This window comes from Neoarthrinium moseri, assembly GCF_022829205.1.
Source record: "Neoarthrinium moseri strain CBS 164.80 chromosome Unknown scaffold5_Wmoseri_CBS_16480, whole genome shotgun sequence".
NCBI classification, from domain to species: Eukaryota; Fungi; Ascomycota; class Sordariomycetes; order Amphisphaeriales; family Apiosporaceae; genus Neoarthrinium; species Neoarthrinium moseri.
In genome coordinates this window covers 981802-1001117 of record NW_026055119.1, presented here as the reverse complement: position 1 = coordinate 1001117, position 19316 = coordinate 981802, and the positions used below count along the sequence as shown (strand labels likewise).

The window sequence follows — 19316 nt, the reverse complement described above, 5'->3', positions numbered from 1 at the left end:
CTGCAACTTGCTGCCTATCACAGGCGCTGAAACGCCGTGGGATTCAACACAGCCTTCGTCGTCGACGATCAACAAGCGCATCGATTCACAAGGCCGTTCTTCAAAGTCTCCGTATACACCTGGCCTCGTCCGCTTGTTGCTCTACCTACCTTGCATACGAGACATATCGCCAGAAGCATCCCTCATCTGGAGGAACAAGCGCCATGCCGTCGCTACGTCATTTCTTATCACTACTCCCACTCGCCACTCTCAGCGTCGCCAGGCAGAAGACCCAACGTCCGCTTGGTTCCGACACGAGCGATGAACCCAACGACACGCCTCTGCCCGTCATCATCTGGCATGGCCTGGGCGACAACTTCGCCAACGAGGGCATCCAGTCCGTCGGTTCGCTGATCGAGTCTCTGAACGAAGGCACGCTGGTCTACTATGTCAAGCTGGACGAACAAGCCTCTGGCGACCAGACGGCCACCTTCTGGGGCAATGTCACCGAGCAGGTCGACAAGGTGTGCGCCGACCTGGCAGCTCACCCGATCCTGAGCACCGCACCCGCCGTCGACGCTGTCGGCTTCAGCCAGGGCGGCCAGTTTCTGCGCGCCTATGTCGAGCGCTGCAACTACCCGCCCGTCCGCAATCTGCTCACTTTCGGCAGTCAGCACAACGGCATCGTCGACTACCGCGCCTGCGGGCCTACCGACTGGCTCTGCAAGGGCGCCATGGCCCTCCTCCACGGGAACACCTTTAGCCAGTACGTGCAGTCGCACCTGGTGCCCGCGCAGTACTTCCGCGACCCGGAGGATCTCGACAACTACCTGGAGCACTCCAACTTCCTCGCCGACATCAACAACGAGCGCGTCCTCAAGAACGAGACGTATGCCGAGAACATTGCCAAGCTCGACAACTTCGTCATGTACATGTTCGAGGACGACAAGACCGTCATCCCCAAGGAGACGGCCTGGTTTGAGGAGGTCATTGGCGAGAAGCGCATCCCGCTGAGGGCGAGGAAGATCTACGAGGAGGACTGGCTGGGCTTGAGGAAGCTGGACCGCAAGGGCGGCCTGAAGTTCCGGACGACCCCCGGCGACCACATGCAGCTCTCCGACAAGGTGTTGGAGAGTGCATTCACGGAATTCTTCGGCCCGTGGGGTAAGGAGTATGCCGAAGAGGTCGAAGTTATGTCTGAGCTGTAAAGAGCATCGGGCTTTGGAATCGGACATTTGATTACACACATGTAAGGAGTTTTGGGGAGCTGGCAAGAACTAGGATTCGAATCCGATTTGTTCCACTTGAATCTCCATCCTGTATTGCATTGGATGACTGATGTGAACAATGTTACCCTTTTTCCGTTGTCAATTATTCCCTCGGAAGCATAATGCTCACAGAGATGGACGGCCGTTCAGAAGCGAAAGAGTGCTAACACGACGACATTGGAACATCCACGCGCCCCATTCTGCCTTGCCAAATATGACGGCCGTGTAATTGGACTACAATACCACGTAAGCCGGAGAGTTGCTGGACTATATATTGCAGGTGTTGTACAATGCCAGTGTTTGTAAGGGCACATCCAGCTGACCACAGCTGCCTCCAGCTTACGGGAGCTCATAGCAGCGCAATGCGACTAAACCTCAAAACTACCTCTCTGCTTGGAGATCCCAATCGACCACTTGCTATCTCGTGATTCGAATTAAATTTTAAGACTAGGAGAATCTTGTCAAGTGCCCTGTCTACATGGGCCGCCTAAGTCGAGGATGCTTGCGGTGTCGAGAGAGTAAGTCACACGCTGGCTCCCTATCAATCATGCCCGCCCACACAGCACCACGGCGATAGCTCCAGGGCACCCTTGCTCACCGAATCCTCACAAGTTGCTACAACAGCCAGCTAACGGCCGCAGGGCGGGTGCGCTGTGACGAAGGGCGACCAAGTTGCCAGCGCTGCATCAAGCGCAATGACATTTGTGAGGGCTATCGCGACGAGGCTACCATCATCTTCCGCCATGAGACCGTCAAAGTGATCGAGCATGCTCGAGCTTCTGCGGCCTACTTCAGCCCGAGCTCATCGTCGGGCTCGCTCCGGCGTTCTCGCTCGGAAGATGGATTGCAAGAGTCAAGGCGCTCCTCCCTGGCGGTGGGCAGTGACCCGTCTGACTTGACGCAGGAGGAGCTTGATGCCGTGCCACCGGGACAGCGATTGCCATGGCTGAAAGAGGCACCGAGCAGGGTGCCGCAGTCTGTGGAAGACCAGGCTGTAGATCGGTTCATGGAGAAATACGTCATGTACCCATGCAACGAGACATCATCCCCAGGGTTCCTGGAGCATCTACCGGGGCTGTTCAAGGACGTCAATGTGCCAGGAAGATTTGCCCTTCGTTGGGCTGTGCGTGCGGCTGGGTATGCAGATCTCTCCCAAGACTCTGACGGAGACAAGTTGTCACAGAAAGCATTGCACTGCTATGGCATGGCGTTATCCGCACTGGGAGAGTCGCTAGCCGAACCCGGAAAGGCTCCAGACGACTACGACCTGATGACCGTGGTCGTCCTCGATGTTTTCGAGGTATATTCCGCCTGGATGGGTAAACACCGATGGAGCCCTGACTAATATGCCTTGTCAGACTTTATTCCTGCCCGAATCTGCTAGAGCAGGCGCCCATGCGCAGGGTATGGCCCAGATCTTGAGGCTTCGAGGCTCCGAACAGGTGTACAGTCCCCGTGGCTGGAGCCTCTTCAGATTGGCTCATCACCGAATCGTCAGTATATATAAAGGATGACAGTCGGTCGTCATGCCCAGGCTTACATGCTCACAGCAAAAGCAACAGCTTGCATTCGGCATGCCTCAGCTTACTGAATCAAAAGAATGGCTAGACCAGTTGAACGACGACATCAATTTTGTAGCTGTTGAGAAGGATGCATTTATGATCAAAGAAACCTGCCAGAGAGCACAGGAACTCCTCAATCGCGTCCAGTCTCAGGATTTCTCGCCTGATGTCCTGCTCGAAATGGCTCAAGAGATGGTGGCGCTGGACCAGGCGGCAGCAAGCTGGCGACAGTCTTCTGAATGGAACTTCAAGTCAGGAAGCGTTCCCGAGATGCTGCGACCTCAACAACTTTCTACCCCGCCTATTACTGAATATTTCGAGCTTCATGCGGATGTGTGGAGAGCCTATGAGTGGAACTACCACAGGACAGGCCGCATCATATTCCATCAACAGGTATTGACGTGTTTGGAAGTCGCTTCAAAGTCCTCAACTGCAACTAGGACCGTTGTAAGTACCATCAACGAGATGGTAGAGCAATCGATCACCACTGTACGGCAACTCGCCGATGGTGTACTCGCAACTGTACCTCAGTCTTTCGGCGACATTGATCACCTAGGTAACGTACACGACATTGCAAAGGGTCCGCCGAAGTGCAGGGCGGTTGGTGCATATCTGCTCCTGTGGCCCATTAAAATCATCAAGGGCCCAGATTCCAGGACTACATTCGGTCAGAAAGAGAGAGCTCAAGTTGTGTTTGAGAGGATTCGCGAATACACGGGCATGAAAGCAAAACTTGGGAACTTGAGCTGTATTTGAAGGAAAAGTCAATCCTGCCTCGGTCTACGGTTTCTTCATCACGGTCTCTTCTAGAGACTCTCCACTCTGGGTCTTGACCTTCTCTGCTCCAACCATGACAAACGCTATGCGGCAGACCTCATCCGTCCGATTGGCCCATTTGTGGTTGACGCCGCCCTGCACGATAAACTCCCCTGCCTTGACCGTCTTCTCCTCCCCTCCATCCAGCTCGAGGACGATCTCTCCAGACAGGACGATGCAGTAGTCCAAGCTCAGGGTCCGGTGCATCGGGACGCGGACGTCAGGCGGGAAGTTGGCAATGCTGAACAGGACCCCGTTCGGTGGACACCTTGGAATTGAGAGCGAGAGGTCCAGGCTCGGCTGTTGGTTCGAGATTGGCACTGCCGAGCGCGCATCGAAGACAACGAACGAGCTGCCGGCAGGACCCAACGGTGCAAATGGCTCGAGAGCTTTGTCCGACATGAAGACGGAGGTTCCGTCCTCCCTGTGGGTTGTCACAACCACACGAGGATTTTCCAATGTCATGATGGGTGTTTTGAATGTGAGAGGAGTAGTTGGAGGTTGAAATGTGCTTTACACTGCTGATGTTTTGGGTGTGGAAGCGGTGTAGGGAATTAACACTATCTGAATTAATGTCTGGATGGATGAAAGACAAGTCAATCTTGAAAGGAAATTGGCTCTGCTTAAATACATTTCTCAGCCCATCTCTTCCATCGTGGACGGAGCGAAACATCATGATTATACGCCGATATGGGAGCTCGCGCAACTAGCCGTAATCAGTAAGGTCCACGATGTTGCTGGCGATCCTCCTCGCGCTGTAACTCACGCGATTGGCTGGAGGTTGCCGCATTGCTGCGCTAAGCCTTACATATTCCCCCATCCTGACAGATCGAAACGTCGCCCAATTCATGTAAACCAATTGCAATGCATGTCCTGCTAATCAATGGAAAGTAGTATTGGATGGCTCGGTGAGCTGAACCGCGGGATTTTCCCGTTGAGTGAAGACAAGGCATAAGGAGAGATGGGGAGTTGTTCCCACGCTACGCAACTCGTATCGTGCCTTTAAGTGGACAACTTAGGCGAACTGCGTAAAAGAATCATCATAATTGCAAAACTATAACCACAGCTGTGTGCAAACTTACTGGCAACCTATTGATAAGATGACATCCCAGGGTTACGCATCGCTCTTCATCCCCCACTCATTCGTAAACTGGGCACGCGGCTTCAACACTACATTCGGCCCATCATGGTCGGCCGTGAAGATATCATAGAGCTGATACTCGTCCACCCTCTCCCTGCCGTCTGTCCTCCCGGGTGTTCCTCCTCCAACTTTTCCCGCCTTCCCTGGCGCTGCCTCGAAGTCGAAGTACCACAGCGTCTTGGCGATGGTCAAACTCGCCTCGAGGTACGCCATGGCCTTGCCAGCACAACCGCGGTCGCCCAGTGCGAAGGGCGCGAAAGCTCGCCGCATGGTGGCTTGTACCTCCTTGCCATATGCGCCATCCTCCTCGTCGTCAATGGCGAGCCAGCGCTCAGGGTGAAACTCGAACGGCCCCGGAAACAGGGCCTCGTTGTGAAGTAGGCTGTAGAGATTGACTCCGACAGAGGTTCCCGGGGGGATGACGTGCCCGTCCACGACCAACGGCCCCTCCGAGCGAGGCGGCGTGGCTGAGTAGACATCGTCCTCGCGCCAGGGTGTTGCCGTGGTCGGGGGCGCGGCGCGCATGGTCTCGTCAATGACAGCACGGAGGTACCTGCATGAGCTCAGCCGAGGGCCGCTGGCGATATCCCTGCCCGAGTTGAAGGTTGTACGAATCTCGGTGGCCAGGCGTGCGTACACGTCCGGATGGTGGGAGAGGTAGAAGAAGATGGCGCTCATGAGCGTGGACACTGTCATGCCGCCAGCTACGACAAAGAAGGACGCCTCAGACCACAAGTCGGTGTCCTGGAGACCCCGGTCACCGCTAGCGGTAACGTCCCCTGACGCGACCGCGTAGAGGTCGTGTGCAGCGTCCTTGGGCATGCTCATGCGCCTGCCTATCATCTTCCGCAACGTCTGGTAGAACTTGGGGATCCGCTTCCGGCCGAGCCAGCGGAATACGGGATCGAAAAATGAGATGGACGGCCACGCGATGTACAAGCCTATGCGGTAGGCGTTAGATTTCATGGCGGCTGGGATTATGCTATTGGTGTCTTCGGTTTGCGTATTCAGCTCGTAGCCAAAGGCGAGGAGTCCAACTACGTCTGTAGCTAGGCGTTGGCATCGCACTGTCATGTTGACGACCTCGCTCTTCTTGCTGGAGGCGAGAAGTTGGTGGAGGAACACGTCAATTTGCAGTGTCAGGCTCGGCTCAAAGGAGCGCATGGAGCGCTCAGTGATGAGTTGCCCAACCACCCGTCGCTTGCGGCTGTGTTCCGCCCTGTCTAAGGCATTGAACATGCTTAATCTGCGGGTACTGAGGAGTGACTGTAGGTAGGCTTTGCTCTTGGTCATTCGCTGATTGAGGTAAATATCTGGCTTCTATTAGAGAGGTTGGGTCCCTGGAGTGCCCAAGATTCTCACCATGTAGCGCCGTTACAGTATTGAAGACGAGTCGGTTCGGCCCTTGCCTGACCACAGGTCCTGTTTATTCTAGTCAGTCGCCGATCCAGTTTAGAGCAAAACCATGCGTACCGTATTTCTGATGATTCCGATATGTGGCAAGATGAAGCCGTCGGTGGGCAGCATGATATCCAGAATAGCCATCAGTGAGTCGTGCCACCACGGGGCCAGGAAATTTGTTCAAAGGATGGAATATGATTCTGTACAGCCATATGAAGAAGGCCTTATACCATTAGTGATTCTTCACGCATGTGTTGGGTCTGCGGGCTTCTCACCAGAGGGCCAAGGAAGTAGACAGCCAAGACGGCGTATGTTGCGTCCATTGGCATTGCGTCTTCAGGCGTTGGCATGGGACTGTGTAGAGTTAAAGCAACTAGGTGACCAATTTTGGCAAAACCCCAACGGCGCATAAGTCTGTGTTGGAACTGTTTATAACTAGTAACCCATCCGTAGCGCAAGGGATGATATGTTAATGTGACGCGTTGTGCGGCGCAGCATGCGTACCCAGCAAGAACGCAAAAAGCCCAACCTGGATCGCGCTTGCGAGCTGGCTCATCCGCGCCGCCCTCGCTTCTGCCCTCCTTAGCCGCCTCCGCACCGCCTCGCCCCCAACATACGCCGTTGTATGGGACGAGTGGCTTGCAAATAAGGTCAAAGAATTCAATTTGCGATACTTGGTCTATAGAGAGTTTCACGGACATAGGGTCTACCGGAGATAAGCCGCCCTTAAGTACGATTTCTGCCTGACTATAGAGGACATAATATGGATGTGCAACTTCAGACTGTTAAGGTATAAGCGGAGGTTGGTCCTCGTCTTCAAAGGTCTATGAAGCAAGGCTATCTCCCAACCACTAACCGATAGTCTTGTCGGTCCCAGGAATGTGGGCGGTGTTGGTAAGAACAAAGAGCACCCTTTTTTGTGGCATCTTGCTTTTAAATGATGGTAGACAGTCGCTACTGGGGCAAAGGCTTCCAAAATAGACCAACCCACAAGCAGGAATGTTGTGTTCTAGTAAACCAACATCATGTCTCCAAAGCTATTGGTGTTGTGAGGAGTTCCATCCAATCCGCTTGCCCTCCGTCCTGCAGGCACGGTCTTTTGTCCTATTGCGTACGCTTGATTCTAGCCTTGGGTCTTAAACAAGAGTCGGCCAGCCTACCAGGAAACATACGAGGCAGCCAACAGCTGTCAGATACTACGGTGGATTTCGGGTGTTGAACCCACCCGTCATTATTCATCCGGAGATTGTCCGGGGCCGCGACCTATTTAGCGAGGTACCAGGAGGTACCAGGGAAGAACAGGAGACACAGATATATCACAATTACATCCACGTTTACACACACACACACACACACCTTGCAGCGAACTCTCCGCTAAGTCACCGTTGTAACCTAATTCAGGACCCCATTTCAATGCGTATTTAGGTCTATCGTTTGAAATCACTTGTTCTCTAAGCTGAGATTCCCAAAACGACTCATATCATGGTCCCTCGTTTCTAGCAAATTTTCAAAATTAGTGTTTATATTTCCGTCCAATGATGTTATCAATCTCGTCAAGATCAATTCTTGATCACATTCGAGGGTCGCACTGAAATAGACGCCTAGAGTTTAAGGATCCTCAAGGCATTCGACAAATCGTCAATCTTCTTTGCTAGCTTTGCACGTCGCCTCTTGGCAGCTTTTGTTTCGCCGACGATTTGCTCGAGCTGCTCAGGTTCTAGATCAATCACCCAGTCTTGGGTGAAAACTTTCAGGGGACTGGAGGGGCCATGCAGCAGGTTGTAGTCAACAGCTAGTTGAAAGACATTATCGATGAATCGGTCAAGCGCCAGGCTATAGTAAGCCCGAAGGATATCATGAATTTCTTCCTGCAATTGATCCACATTGCGCTTGCCTTCGGCAGCGTTGGCAATGTCGTCTAAATTAACCATGTACTGAAGCTCTCCGTACTGCTTGGTGTCCTTTCTTGCCTTTGGACGTAGCAGCTCAGTGATTCGATAAGCTCGAGCTTTCGAGAGAGCCTTGGTAAATTGCCGGTTGAGAGTGTAAGGCTGCTTGCGCTGCTCAACTTCGGTCAGGAGACACGCCTGGGCCATGGCCCCTTTGTAGCGGTCGATTAGGGTCTCAAGGATTGCGGACCATAACTGGCTCCGGGCTTGTTCATCTGGACAGACAGAACGGAGTGCAGCAGCGATGAAGCGGTGAAGGGTAATGATAACTCTGCTCATATATAGCTTTGTCATATCGCCCCACTTGCGTGACTGCTCTGTAAAGGCCGTAGAGACCATGTTCGCGTTGAATGTCCCAAGATCCATCCCCCTAGAGCGCAGATATACCTCATTGATCCATGCAGCAACGCCCTCACAAGGCGTTGGTATGGTATGTGGAAGAACGATGACCTCGCTGAGTTCAGCAAGTTCGGCTGGCGTGACACTATCTACCTTTGCCTTTTTAAGCAGCGCTCGTAGGCTATCGATCATCGACTCGACTGGTTTTTCTTCACACTCGGGTGCAGAAGCCACCTCACAATGTATGAGCGATTCAAGTTCAGCCAATTCGATATTCTCAAAGTGTCGCGAATGGGCGCCCTGTTGAAAATCGGCACTGAAAACATCCGTAATGTTCACCACGTGTGTGATGAGACGCAACTCATCATCTTGATCGAAGGCTGGGTCCGCGTTGTAGTCAGCGGCCAATGCAGCCCTGGCGCGATCTTGGAAAGTCCCAGCAATATGATTCAGGAAGCTTCGTTGCTCGCGCTCGTCTTGACGAGATGGCCCTAGGCTGTGTAGTTCTCTTTTGCATTCCCTGATCTGATCGCCGACTTCCCTGAGCAACTTGGGAAACTCACGTCGAGTAATTTCTACCAAGAGCGAACCCAACTGCTCCTTGAGGGCAGCAATACCTACACGATCCTGTGGGAGATCTGCCCATGGTTGCATTTGGAACATCCGGTCAAGTTCTGACTGCTCAATTGAGCCACTAGTTGCTCCACGATTGCGAACAAGAAAGTAGCCGAGAGTGAGTGGACGTTTCTTGCCCAGCACAAGGTCACAGACGGTAGCCTGTGCACTGGGTTCCAGAACTAAGTCGGGCTTGGTGAGCACACCGAGGGTTCGCTCACCGTTTTTGTCGTAATCCTCGGCAAGCTCCAGGATCTCTTGAGTCGCAATATCAACATTGCTTGGCAGTACGGCTAGGATGATGGTACGATCCTCTTTGATATAGCTTTTGACCAGGTCTCTCACCATGACCATATCGTCCTTGGTAGTTCCTAGGGTTGTGGTGCGAAAGATTCCTGGGACGTCGATGATGGTCAGATAGTCTTCACGAGGCCCACGGACCTCGATCTTGAGAATATCCTGGCTAAACACGGTGCCGTTCCCAGTCGAAATATCAGCACTTAACCCCATCCTTTCACTTGCCTGACATTACTTGAGCTGCCTGGGGTGATTTGAGAGCCTCGAGACACACTCACCTTCTTCAAGATGTCCACGAACTGCTCCCGAAATTTCATGCCAGATGTCACCTGCATATGGAATGCCTCGACATACTTTCTGTGCTCTTCTGATGCGTGCGGACTAGGAATAATGCGTATATCAACGCGGTCTTCATTGTCCCGGCGTGAAGTGATCTGAGTTGCATGACGGGTGCAAAGACTTTGATCTTTAGGGAATGGAATCCCACTCAAGCTTTCCAGCAGGGCTGATTTGCCAGAGCTTTGGTCTCCAACTACAACAAGCTGTTTTGCTGATTAGCCTGTGAGATATTACAAAGTCTATCTGTCGGTCTTACCTGAGGGAGAGGCACGTGCTGACCAATGTTTAAGTCGCGAAGCTTGTCAACCTTTTCAAGCAATTTTGGATCTGAAATGAGGATATTTTCCCGAGTGACGGTCATTCTGAGAAATTGAGGGCTGGGTATTTGATATAACGTAGTTATGTATATTTAGCGAGAAGTAGATCGATGAAGATAATATCTGTCAGTGGACCAGTGTAGTGTAGAGGCAGAAGACAAAAGGTGGTGTGGGAAATATCGATGTTATCTTTGGGACTCACCTGTTCTTATATACACGAAGTATTTTGTCTTACGAACAACTCCGGTAATACCGAGGAATCTACAATTTCACGCTGATGGTGGGCCTCCCACATTGATACGTGACTCGGTTCGCGATTGGCTATTTTTGAGGCCATGGATAGTATTGCGAGGCTGCCATATGCATGAACAGCGATAGTCTGACCACAACAAACCAGAAGCCTCACCGAAAGTGCATTGACCCGTGTGGATTGGGCGGATTGGTTATGGTCAGGCTGCAGGTCATCGACAACACAATCGCTTTCAAAATATGGTATCATGCATAGATATGCCGCCCCCAGGTTGGGAGTTGAATCTGCCTACCCGAAGTGTATCATTATGCTGCAAGAAATGATACTCAATTTCGCGGTTGGCTCGTTCTGAGGAATGCATGCGCACTCCGCTCTTCTCCTCTCCCACAATTGGCTAGGTTTGAGGCTTTCTTAGGTCGACCCACGCTCCGGCAGATGGCGGCAACGATTGGTCAAACATGTTGGACACAGCCTCGTTGAACTCGAAAGAAGCAGGCAAAGATGGGCAGTCTATTTCTGGGCAGACTTGAGTTGGGTTAGCTTAACGAATCTCTTCAAATGCGAATATATATACAGTGGCTATCTTTTGAGAAGGATTTTCTTAATTCTTTAGGCGGATCAACATCCCTCGCCTTGATATACTCCATCTTTCACAAGTCCTGACGTAGCTACTTCGCGAAGTAGCACAGGACCGCCCACTTTTGACATCCTTCTTTGAGGACCAGGAGCCGGGTCTCCTGTACCCTGAACAGGAGACCCGCCCGCCTGAGCCCTGTCAAGCAACGAGCCACGTTTTAGTAGACCTCTCAATCAGCACGACCTCTATTACTGTCAGGACGACTACGATCCTTCGGTATTCTCTGCAGAAAACTTTGAAGAATTCCACAGCAGTGGATTTGTGCGGGACAACGCGTTCGAACCTTGCATTGCGCGCGAAAATTACCCACTCCCCACTGCCCCCCCTTTTCTTTCAGAGTATCCGAGTACCGACAGTGTCCCTTCAGGATTCCAAGGATTTTCTAGTGCTCAACAAGACGGCTTTACAGGCTACGACTGCTTTGACCCCAACCACCGCCCCTACTCCCCTATACCACATTCTGCGCACCCTTGGGAAGAACCTCCGCAACAGTCTTCTGGTTCGACCTCAGTCGAAATAACGGCCAACACCCAAGACGACAGCACACCTCCCCACCGCTGTGGTGTTTGCGAGAAGACCTTTGTCAGTGAAAGCAACTTGAGGCGCCATGTCGAAGCCAAACATAGATTTGGTAAGGACTACTGGGTTTGCACTGTCAAGAGTTGTCGTAGGTACGGAACACCAAACTTCAGGAGGGATAATTTCAGGCGGCACTGCAAGAAACAACACCCGACGGTTAACATCAAAGAGTTTGGTCTTTAATAAATGATACGGTCTTCTTCCTTTCTAGGCTGCAGGACATTCCAAGGACCTCTCAGGATCGAAGGTCTTTGGAATGTCTTGCCACGCTTCGAGAGGAGGGAGACCGTCAGTGCAGATCGTTGCATAGAAGGAATGTTGAGACCATCTAGTCGTAGACTAAGGACTCTCGGATCACAACACTCAATGACTGCATTGTATTTTATTTCTAGACAAATATGAACTCAAGATTTGGTATAACCAGTATGATTCTAATTGTGAGAATTTACTCCATGTGAACGAGGGCAATATGAGGCACGTGAGACAAGTATTGATACCACGGACAAGAGTACAGTGCCATCATTCCTGCTGTCATTACCTGGGTGATTTACTAACAAGGCTTGGCAACGTCTCAACAAAAATTGTGCCGTGATGTCTTGGGCTAGATCCACGCACCCATCCGCCATATCTGTCTGTACTTGTATAATATATTGAAATTATCGTGAGACTATTTCCTCAATGCGCCTCGATCCAGCCCTCTACAACAGCTGCGATCTCTAGATTGTTCTTCTCAATGTGCATAAAATGGGCGTTCCCTTTAATTCCCACATCAGAAAGCTTGATCCAGTCCGGGCTCCCCCCGACCTGCTTCAGATAGTCAATAATGCAGTGGTCGTATGTGATGTGAACAGAAGCCTCGGCTGTAACCATGAGATATGGTACACTGGAGATGTTGGGCAGCTGTCGGGCTGGCTCCTTTTGACGATAACAGTTCCGCTTCGCCATGGTCTCGTTGCCAACCGATTCTGTTTGCAGTTCTGCAGATCACTGTTAGCACGCACCGTTCACCAGTCGTTCCAACTAAAGCGTAGATCCATGCCACTCACCGGAAGAGTTGGCAATAGCTGGTACATAGTCGAGAGCGGTCCACGTGAGACCCCAAGGTGTACTGGGATTCCCGCCTAGTCCGTAGCCGTAGCCCCAGAACGGCACAGTGGCGGGCTCAATATTGATGCTCGCAGCGATGTACTGAGGACAATCATTGGACATCAGGACCGAATATCTTGCACCAAGAGAGTGCGAGATAATATATGCATTAGCGCCGAGCAAGGACAACAGCTCACACCCCGACGCCCGCATAGCAGTTTCCTGTGCTACATAGGGCGAAGTCAGGGGTATGAAGGATTTTTTGAATTGGTCGAAGACTGGATCCCCATTCTGCCCAGAACTAGGCCATTAAGTATGCAGCGCAGACTGGGGGTAATAGTTGTACAACCCGACCGCCGTGAAGCCGATCTCAACATTTTCATTAGACGTCCCCGGGATAGTAGTGAAGTTCGTTAGGTCGTTCTCGGCACTGCGCCCGATGGCGTTGGCGTCGAGCAGGTACACTACATAGCCCTGCTTCGTGAAGTAGGTTGCCCAGCCTTCGCGGTTGTCAGGCGTGTTAAGCCATGTACTCCCAGAAACACCCCCTCCGTGGATGAAGACAATCGGGTTTGGCTTGTGCTCCGAGAGCGTCGGCGTCAGCTTCTCTACGTATATTTGATCGACGGTCAATGTGCCTGTGGAGGCATTGACTGAGCGGCCGCCCACGTAGAAGAAGTCCCGATGGTACGAAGCTTCCTGCGACTTGCAATTGATGTTTATGGCATTGACTCCGGTACAATCAAGCTGCCTAGGTCTTGACTGTGCAGGCTGGCCATCAATGGCGACGGCGGAGGTTCTCCCTGCCAACGCGCCTAGAGCAAGCGCCCACAAAGCAAATTGAACCATCGCAACGGGAACGGAAGTATTAAGATTGTGGAAGTGATATGATATTGGATGGAGGGACAACCAACTCGCGACAGAACGTACAGTGTCGTATGAGGGGTGAGGTGGGTGCCGGGTGTAATATAAAGGCGCTCTCCACAAGAAGCTTCACATGGACGTGCCTGTCCCCATGCGATTCTCAGTTTCCCCCGCGTACACAGAGCCAGGATGTAAGCCAAGGTCCATGTTCTCCGCTCCTTGCAAAGATATGTGGATAGAGATCCGCTTTAGGTCGGGTATGGGCTAATACCCCGTAATGCTAGACAATGTTTCAGAGAAGTAGAAGCACTCTACTTGGACTCAAGTTTAGCAGCCACTAGGGCGGTATTGCTATTCATTTGGTGAGCTATATAGAAAGGAGAAAAGCAGCAGACTAGAAATCAAACCAGAAATCGGGCGCAGAGGAGCAGGGTTGCAGGGTCGAGGGCCTAGAACATGGGGCTGCCAAGACAACATACGAGGTTCATGACCCGCTTCGACCGCAACTCTCATCATTTAAAATCAGTCAATTACGGATTAATCCCCCAGGCCTGGAGAGTCTGCCGTTGAGTAGGCATTATCGGTCGGATCAGAGCGGCCGATGAGCAAATGGTACATGAAGAGTCGCCTAACACCTCACTCTATCGCAATACCCTGTATCAATGCCAACTCGGCATCACGAATCTCGGGCCCTGGACGGTTGTGATACTATTAGCCATTGATGCGCTGGCTATAATTATCATAGAATTGACGAGGATCGTATTAACCCCAGCCCCGCTCTGGGTCGACTCCGGAGCAGCACGATATGTAGAAATAAACAAATGATTTGGTTCCTATGCGCCCGGGTCAACAGACGCAGCAATTCTGAGACATACGAATCATGGGTTCATTGTGGCTCGGCACAGGTAATTATCTAAACACCCTGAGACCTCGCCGGGGTAGTCGATATCACGTAGGCAGAACCTAGAGTTGCAGAGCTCTGAGGCAGTTCGGATCAGAGTTCAAGAACCAAAGGTTGGCACGAGGTTGGCCCTGGGAGAAATTCGACATCTACTACGCTCTTAAGGACTTGTGTCTCATCCTTGCCGCTTGCAATTGCGGAATTTGGGGTTGTATCTAGTTATAGTACCAAGGTATTTCTCTATTTCAGTTCCAAGCGCTACATGCCAAGCCGTGCAGGGATCACGGTATGCTATCCGTATCGTCTAAATGTACGGTGAAAATGCCTATAGAGTGTTGCGCTCGCCCATTCGCGCTTCTTATATGACCCCCTCGCTCCGTTCTTCCGTGGTGCTGTTCCTCATCAGAACAGAACATGATCCCCGCCCTCAGTCCCGACCCAGCCTCTCCTCGCGGTCCTCGACCAGCTCATATGCCGGCCGGAACTGCGCCTCCTTTCCGCTCTCGGCCTTAAGTGCCGGGTTGGGGTGTGTGTCGTCTGTGCCGCCTAGCGATGTGTAGCCCTTGTCGTATAGTGGGCAGTAGGGGATCTCGAGGGCCCTTATGAACTGTGTTGGAATGAACGAGTCAGTAACCTGTGCTTGTCTTTCGAGTGATGCCCATGCAACGCTCCTCAATCATTTCGTTTTCGTCTATGGGGCGGGTACGAAGAAGATAGCCGATAGAGGGAAGAAAGAAGGGAAAGTCGGGGAAAGTATACTCACAGCCCAGATCTCGCGGTAATGCCAGTCGATGACGGGGTGGATGCGCATGAAGCGCGGCCAGTCGCCGTCCGTCTCCTGGTAATGGCGAAGGTTGGCGCCGTGCGGGTCGGTGCGGCGCGTGCCGACGAAGACGGCCTTGACGGCGAACATCTCGGCCAGGTACTCGGCCAGGGCGGCCTTCATGTCCTGGCCCTGGCGGCTGGTGGCCAGGTCCAGGTGGTAGGTGCGCGACGACTCGGCGACGAAGTCGTCGACCTCGGGGAAGGGCGCGGCGGGCCGGATGTAGATGGCCTGCAGCAGGACGGGGAAAGGGGTCGTTCCGGGGGCGCACGAGGACAGCGGCGGCGGAGGATTCGAGGAGGGCGGCGGGAAGTGCGGCGGCAGCGAGGCCAGGATCAGTATCAGCAGGACGAGGCAGTCCTTGCCGCCGTTGTAGGAGAGGGCCAGCTCGTCAGGTCTGGGAGAGAGGGAGGTCGTCAGCAACATGTTCGCTTATGGTGGCTCTCGCCTGCAGTCATGTCTGCCTAGGATCCCCCGCGGAGAGGCGCAAGGCACGGGGAAGCAAGACCAAAAAGAGGAGGCAGAGCAGCACACACATACCTGTACTGCGAGAGGGCCTTGTCAATGACGCCCTTGGCCTCGCGGACCTGGCGCTGGACGGCGCGGAGGACGTCGTCGTCGGCGGTGTCGGCGGCGAGGAAGTTGTCGACCTTGGTCTTGAGCCCGTGGCACAGCGCGCGCATGTCGGCCTCCATGTTGCGCGGCGTCCAGTCGTCCGGGTGGTCGCCGTTAGACTGCTGTTGCGACTGCTGCTGTTGTTGCTGCTGAGCGAGCGGTTCCTGGTGTTGGTGTTGGTGTCGTTGTTGGTGTTGGTCGTGCCCCGCGGTGCCGTTCCCGTTGGACGGCGACATGGTGGGGTTGGCGGCGGCTATCGTCTGGTCCGCCGTCATGGGGGGCACAGGGAGGGGCTCGGACGCTGACGCTGGCTCTGGCTCTGGCTCTGGCTCTGGCTCTGGCTCTGGCTCTGGCTCTGGCTCTGGCTCTGGCTCGGACCCCGGCTCCGCTTTCTCGTCTTCTCGGGGACACAATCCCAGGTCTGGCGTCGACAGGAGATCGGCGACCAGGGCATGTGCAGGCAATGGCGTGGTGTAGTTGCGGTACAACCGGCTGTAGTCGTATGGCTGCATACAAGTATATGGTATATGGGTTATGTAGGGGAGCGACTTGCATTGGGTGTTGGTTCGTCGAGGTTCCAAAGTCGACCGCGGGCTGCCCCTTTGCTTCTAGCCCCAGTCAGATTGAACCCTGCATGTGAAAGCCGTTGGAGGGGCCGCCGCCGCCCGCCCGCCGCCCCTCGGCACGATTTTACGGCCGATCATGGATGCGGCCAACTACCTTGGGGGCCAGGGGGCTTAGTTTCCACTATAGCTTGTACAGAACATGTACGCGCATAACCGCCACGTTGGATACGACTTTACAAGGTGCATCGACTTCTTCTATATATAATCTAAATTCTAAATCCAACATATGAAAATTCCTGTAGAGTGACTGGCGTGGATAGAGCACCTTCGCTGATGCCGACGCCACCTTCCTGGGCTTGACTGAGCCTTGATACCCTCATAATGCAAATCGACCATTCAGTGGGGCTGCTCAACCACGAAATGGCGAAAAGATGCAGCATTGAAAGACTGGAACCTCAGCCTACTCTACACAATCTACCACCGGGGCTTTCCTCCCACTCTTCACTGCCTACGGCTGTTCTGGCGTAGAAGACACCGGCCGGGTCGTACTTCCGCTTGATTGCAAGCAGCTTCGCATAGTGCTCTCCGTAACAGGTCTGTTGAAAGTTCGCCTGTCGGAAGTCCGCCTCGCTAAGATACGATGCGCCGTTGGGGGTGACCTTCTCCAAGGCAGGGACTAGGTCGTTTGTGATTCGATCTTGCGCAGCCAAGGTAGCATCCCAGTCCTCATAGTTGATGGGGTTTCCGAGGGCAACCCCGAAGAGGGCCTCGCGAAAGTACGGATTCACCGCCACGTCGCTCGGGGAAGAAACGCTGTGCGCGACGTTGTAGCTCACGCCAGACATCAATGCTTGAGAGCTGATGTGCCGGATCGCCTCGACCAAGTTGTCGGTGTCATTTACAGCAACGCTTCGGGAGATCAGGCGGCCTCCCAGGTTATAATCTGAAACATTCCAGCTGGTGGCTTTCGTTATGGTGTGATACCTTTCCAGGAATGTGGGACTCTGTTCCGACGCATACTGGAATTCCAAGCCCGCACTGTTGAGTGTGTCGATGGTCGGTTGCAGAAACTCATCCAATTGGGCTGATGTCAGACCTGGTGCTATCGCCGGCGTAACCATGAACCCAAAAGGAGCCACGACCCATACCACGAAGGCACCAGCATCCACGAGAGGAGGTAGAGTCTCTTTGATGAAGGACCCGATCGAGGAATATAGAGCATCCGCGTTCGCTCCATTGTTAAGCACCGTCAGCGAAGCTGATGATACGTAGGTGTCGGGATATGCCTTCATAGTAACTGATGTGACCAGAGCGAAAGTCCCTGCTCCACCGCCTCGCAGCGCCCAGAAAAGGTCACTGTTCTTGCTTGAACTGGCTGTCAGGATTTTGCCATCCGCAGTGATAACCTCGAACTCGAGCGCCTGATCCGCAGCCAGGCCGTATTTGGAAACCAACGGCCCATGGCCGCCACCTTGGATAAAGCCGCCCGCTATACCAACTGTTGGACAGTTGCCGCCGACTACAAGAAGGCCGTTCGCATCCGCAAAAGTATGGGCCTCCAGGCCCTCTACCCCCGCGCCGAGCTTCAGCGCAGGGCCCGTATAGGTGCTGTCGTCATACTGGACCAGTGCAATAGACTTGAGATGATGCGTCCATAGACCCAATGTGTGAGCGCCCGTAGACTTTCCTAGGTAGTCGTGGCCAGTGTTGCGGATCACCAGGCGGATGTTGTGTTCTTTCGCGAACTGAATTCCCGCTTGCAGGTCCGACGCCGTAGTTGCATTGATTGTGTAAACCGCATGACTCCCAACCTCACACGGCGTGTCGGCATCGAGCCAAGGATTGCAAGAGTTGTTCGAAAAGGGGTAGGCCATGGGAGAGGAGGGATGAGGGAGATGAGTCTCGGGTAGGAACCAGTTGTCCCGAAGTGCTGCACATGCATCCTCGTCAAACAAGCCGTTTGGCTCTCCATACAAGGTCTTGTGGCAGGGCGCAGCGATTGGCACCGTTGCGATGAGCTTGCCACCGACCGTTTCATTCAGTCTGTCCCATATACTCTGACCGGGCCACGACGCATCGCCTGGAATAGTTCGACAGTTTGGTGTATATTTCCAGAACCTGCCAACACCAACAGCTGCGATCACAGCAAATAAAGACAAGGCACCGACCAACTTCCGTGATGATCCGGAGGCGATACTGCTCCGCGGCTGATGTTTCGGCGTCGTCATGATGTGAAATGTTGTGAGCTATAGTGTGCAGAAAGTAATCACGGCACGAGCAATACACAATAGCCTTTCCAGCCCAACAGCGCGCCGAGAAGCCTCAGTCTCATAAAACCTATGCGTGAGTGATGAAAAATAGCATCTGAAGTGTTGACATAGAAGATGTGAAACGCGTCTTCCCGCAAACCAGCTTTGGGAAGAATTGCATTGAACTTGTTGCTTTGCTTGACGTGCCATTTGGAGCTTTTAAACCATCAGTTGGCTCCCCCAGTTGTAAGACGGTGCGTCAACTGGATCCAAGGATGAACCCAGAGAAGTGGAACTGCAACCTTTAGCTCGTCCACAGCGCAATCCTTCGGACACATGATTGGTTCGCTTGCCTAGGACGCGGCCGCACTTGTTACTGCATATGGATGCTTAATCCACCTTTGGCCTCACATCAATGTCGACCGCTTGACACCATCCGGGGCGTCAGATATCTCGACAAGAACGGCAGATAACTCGTGTGATGCATGGATCCTGCCCGGGACTCTGCCAATTCTGCAATTTTGTGGTCGCTTGCATTGTTGATACATTCACGAGGTCTCGTTTTGGGCACAGCTCACAGCAACCCATGGTTAGGCGACGCGCGTGCATTCATTGCAGTGTGCTTCTGATCATGCGCCGTGGGGGTGGGCTGTCTGATGACGACGAAGAAATCATCGTCCTATGATTTATGCGACTAGGATCTATTGCTTGTACATGGTCTAT

General features: G+C 53.1%; 8 protein-coding genes across 8 annotated transcripts; 2 read left to right on the top strand and 6 right to left on the bottom strand.

Annotated features, from left to right (window-relative positions):
- Nucleotides 1-203: 203 nt before the first annotated feature.
- Nucleotides 204-1187, top strand: JN550_002507 (uncharacterized protein; the record flags this gene model as incomplete). The annotated part of the gene is made up of 1 exon (XM_049313810.1): nucleotides 204-1187. One exon carries the CDS (start codon nucleotides 204-206, stop codon nucleotides 1185-1187), a length of 984 nt encoding a protein of 327 aa, XP_049175798.1.
- A 558-nt stretch (nucleotides 1188-1745) lies between these two features.
- Nucleotides 1746-3565, top strand: JN550_002506 (uncharacterized protein; the record flags this gene model as incomplete). Its single annotated transcript, XM_049313809.1, has 4 exons — nucleotides 1746-1765; nucleotides 1872-2547; nucleotides 2606-2740; nucleotides 2798-3565. The coding sequence occupies 4 exons, from the start codon at nucleotides 1746-1748 to the stop codon at nucleotides 3563-3565; spliced, it is 1599 nt and encodes a 532-aa protein (XP_049175797.1).
- Nucleotides 3566-3589: 24 nt separating this feature from the next.
- JN550_002505 (uncharacterized protein) lies at nucleotides 3590-4090 on the bottom strand (the record flags this gene model as incomplete). Its single annotated transcript, XM_049313808.1, has 1 exon — nucleotides 3590-4090. One exon carries the CDS (start codon nucleotides 4088-4090, stop codon nucleotides 3590-3592), a length of 501 nt encoding a protein of 166 aa, XP_049175796.1.
- Nucleotides 4091-4739: 649 nt separating this feature from the next.
- Nucleotides 4740-7093, bottom strand: JN550_002504 (uncharacterized protein; the record flags this gene model as incomplete). Its single annotated transcript, XM_049313807.1, has 6 exons — nucleotides 4740-6086; nucleotides 6145-6188; nucleotides 6240-6390; nucleotides 6443-6521; nucleotides 6672-6942; nucleotides 7024-7093. 6 exons carry the CDS (start codon nucleotides 7091-7093, stop codon nucleotides 4740-4742), a joined length of 1962 nt encoding a protein of 653 aa, XP_049175795.1.
- A 675-nt stretch (nucleotides 7094-7768) lies between these two features.
- Nucleotides 7769-10067, bottom strand: JN550_002503 (uncharacterized protein; the record flags this gene model as incomplete). Its single annotated transcript, XM_049313806.1, has 3 exons — nucleotides 7769-9592; nucleotides 9646-9909; nucleotides 9963-10067. The coding sequence occupies 3 exons, from the start codon at nucleotides 10065-10067 to the stop codon at nucleotides 7769-7771; spliced, it is 2193 nt and encodes a 730-aa protein (XP_049175794.1).
- A 2097-nt stretch (nucleotides 10068-12164) lies between these two features.
- On the bottom strand, nucleotides 12165-13424 carry JN550_002502 (uncharacterized protein; the record flags this gene model as incomplete). Its single annotated transcript, XM_049313805.1, has 3 exons — nucleotides 12165-12466; nucleotides 12536-12711; nucleotides 12904-13424. 3 exons carry the CDS (start codon nucleotides 13422-13424, stop codon nucleotides 12165-12167), a joined length of 999 nt encoding a protein of 332 aa, XP_049175793.1.
- Nucleotides 13425-14767: 1343 nt separating this feature from the next.
- On the bottom strand, nucleotides 14768-16053 carry JN550_002501 (uncharacterized protein; the record flags this gene model as incomplete). Its single annotated transcript, XM_049313804.1, has 3 exons — nucleotides 14768-14947; nucleotides 15104-15560; nucleotides 15704-16053. 3 exons carry the CDS (start codon nucleotides 16051-16053, stop codon nucleotides 14768-14770), a joined length of 987 nt encoding a protein of 328 aa, XP_049175792.1.
- A 746-nt stretch (nucleotides 16054-16799) lies between these two features.
- Nucleotides 16800-18572, bottom strand: JN550_002500 (uncharacterized protein; the record flags this gene model as incomplete). The annotated part of the gene is made up of 1 exon (XM_049313803.1): nucleotides 16800-18572. One exon carries the CDS (start codon nucleotides 18570-18572, stop codon nucleotides 16800-16802), a length of 1773 nt encoding a protein of 590 aa, XP_049175791.1.
- Nucleotides 18573-19316: the final 744 nt, after the last annotated feature.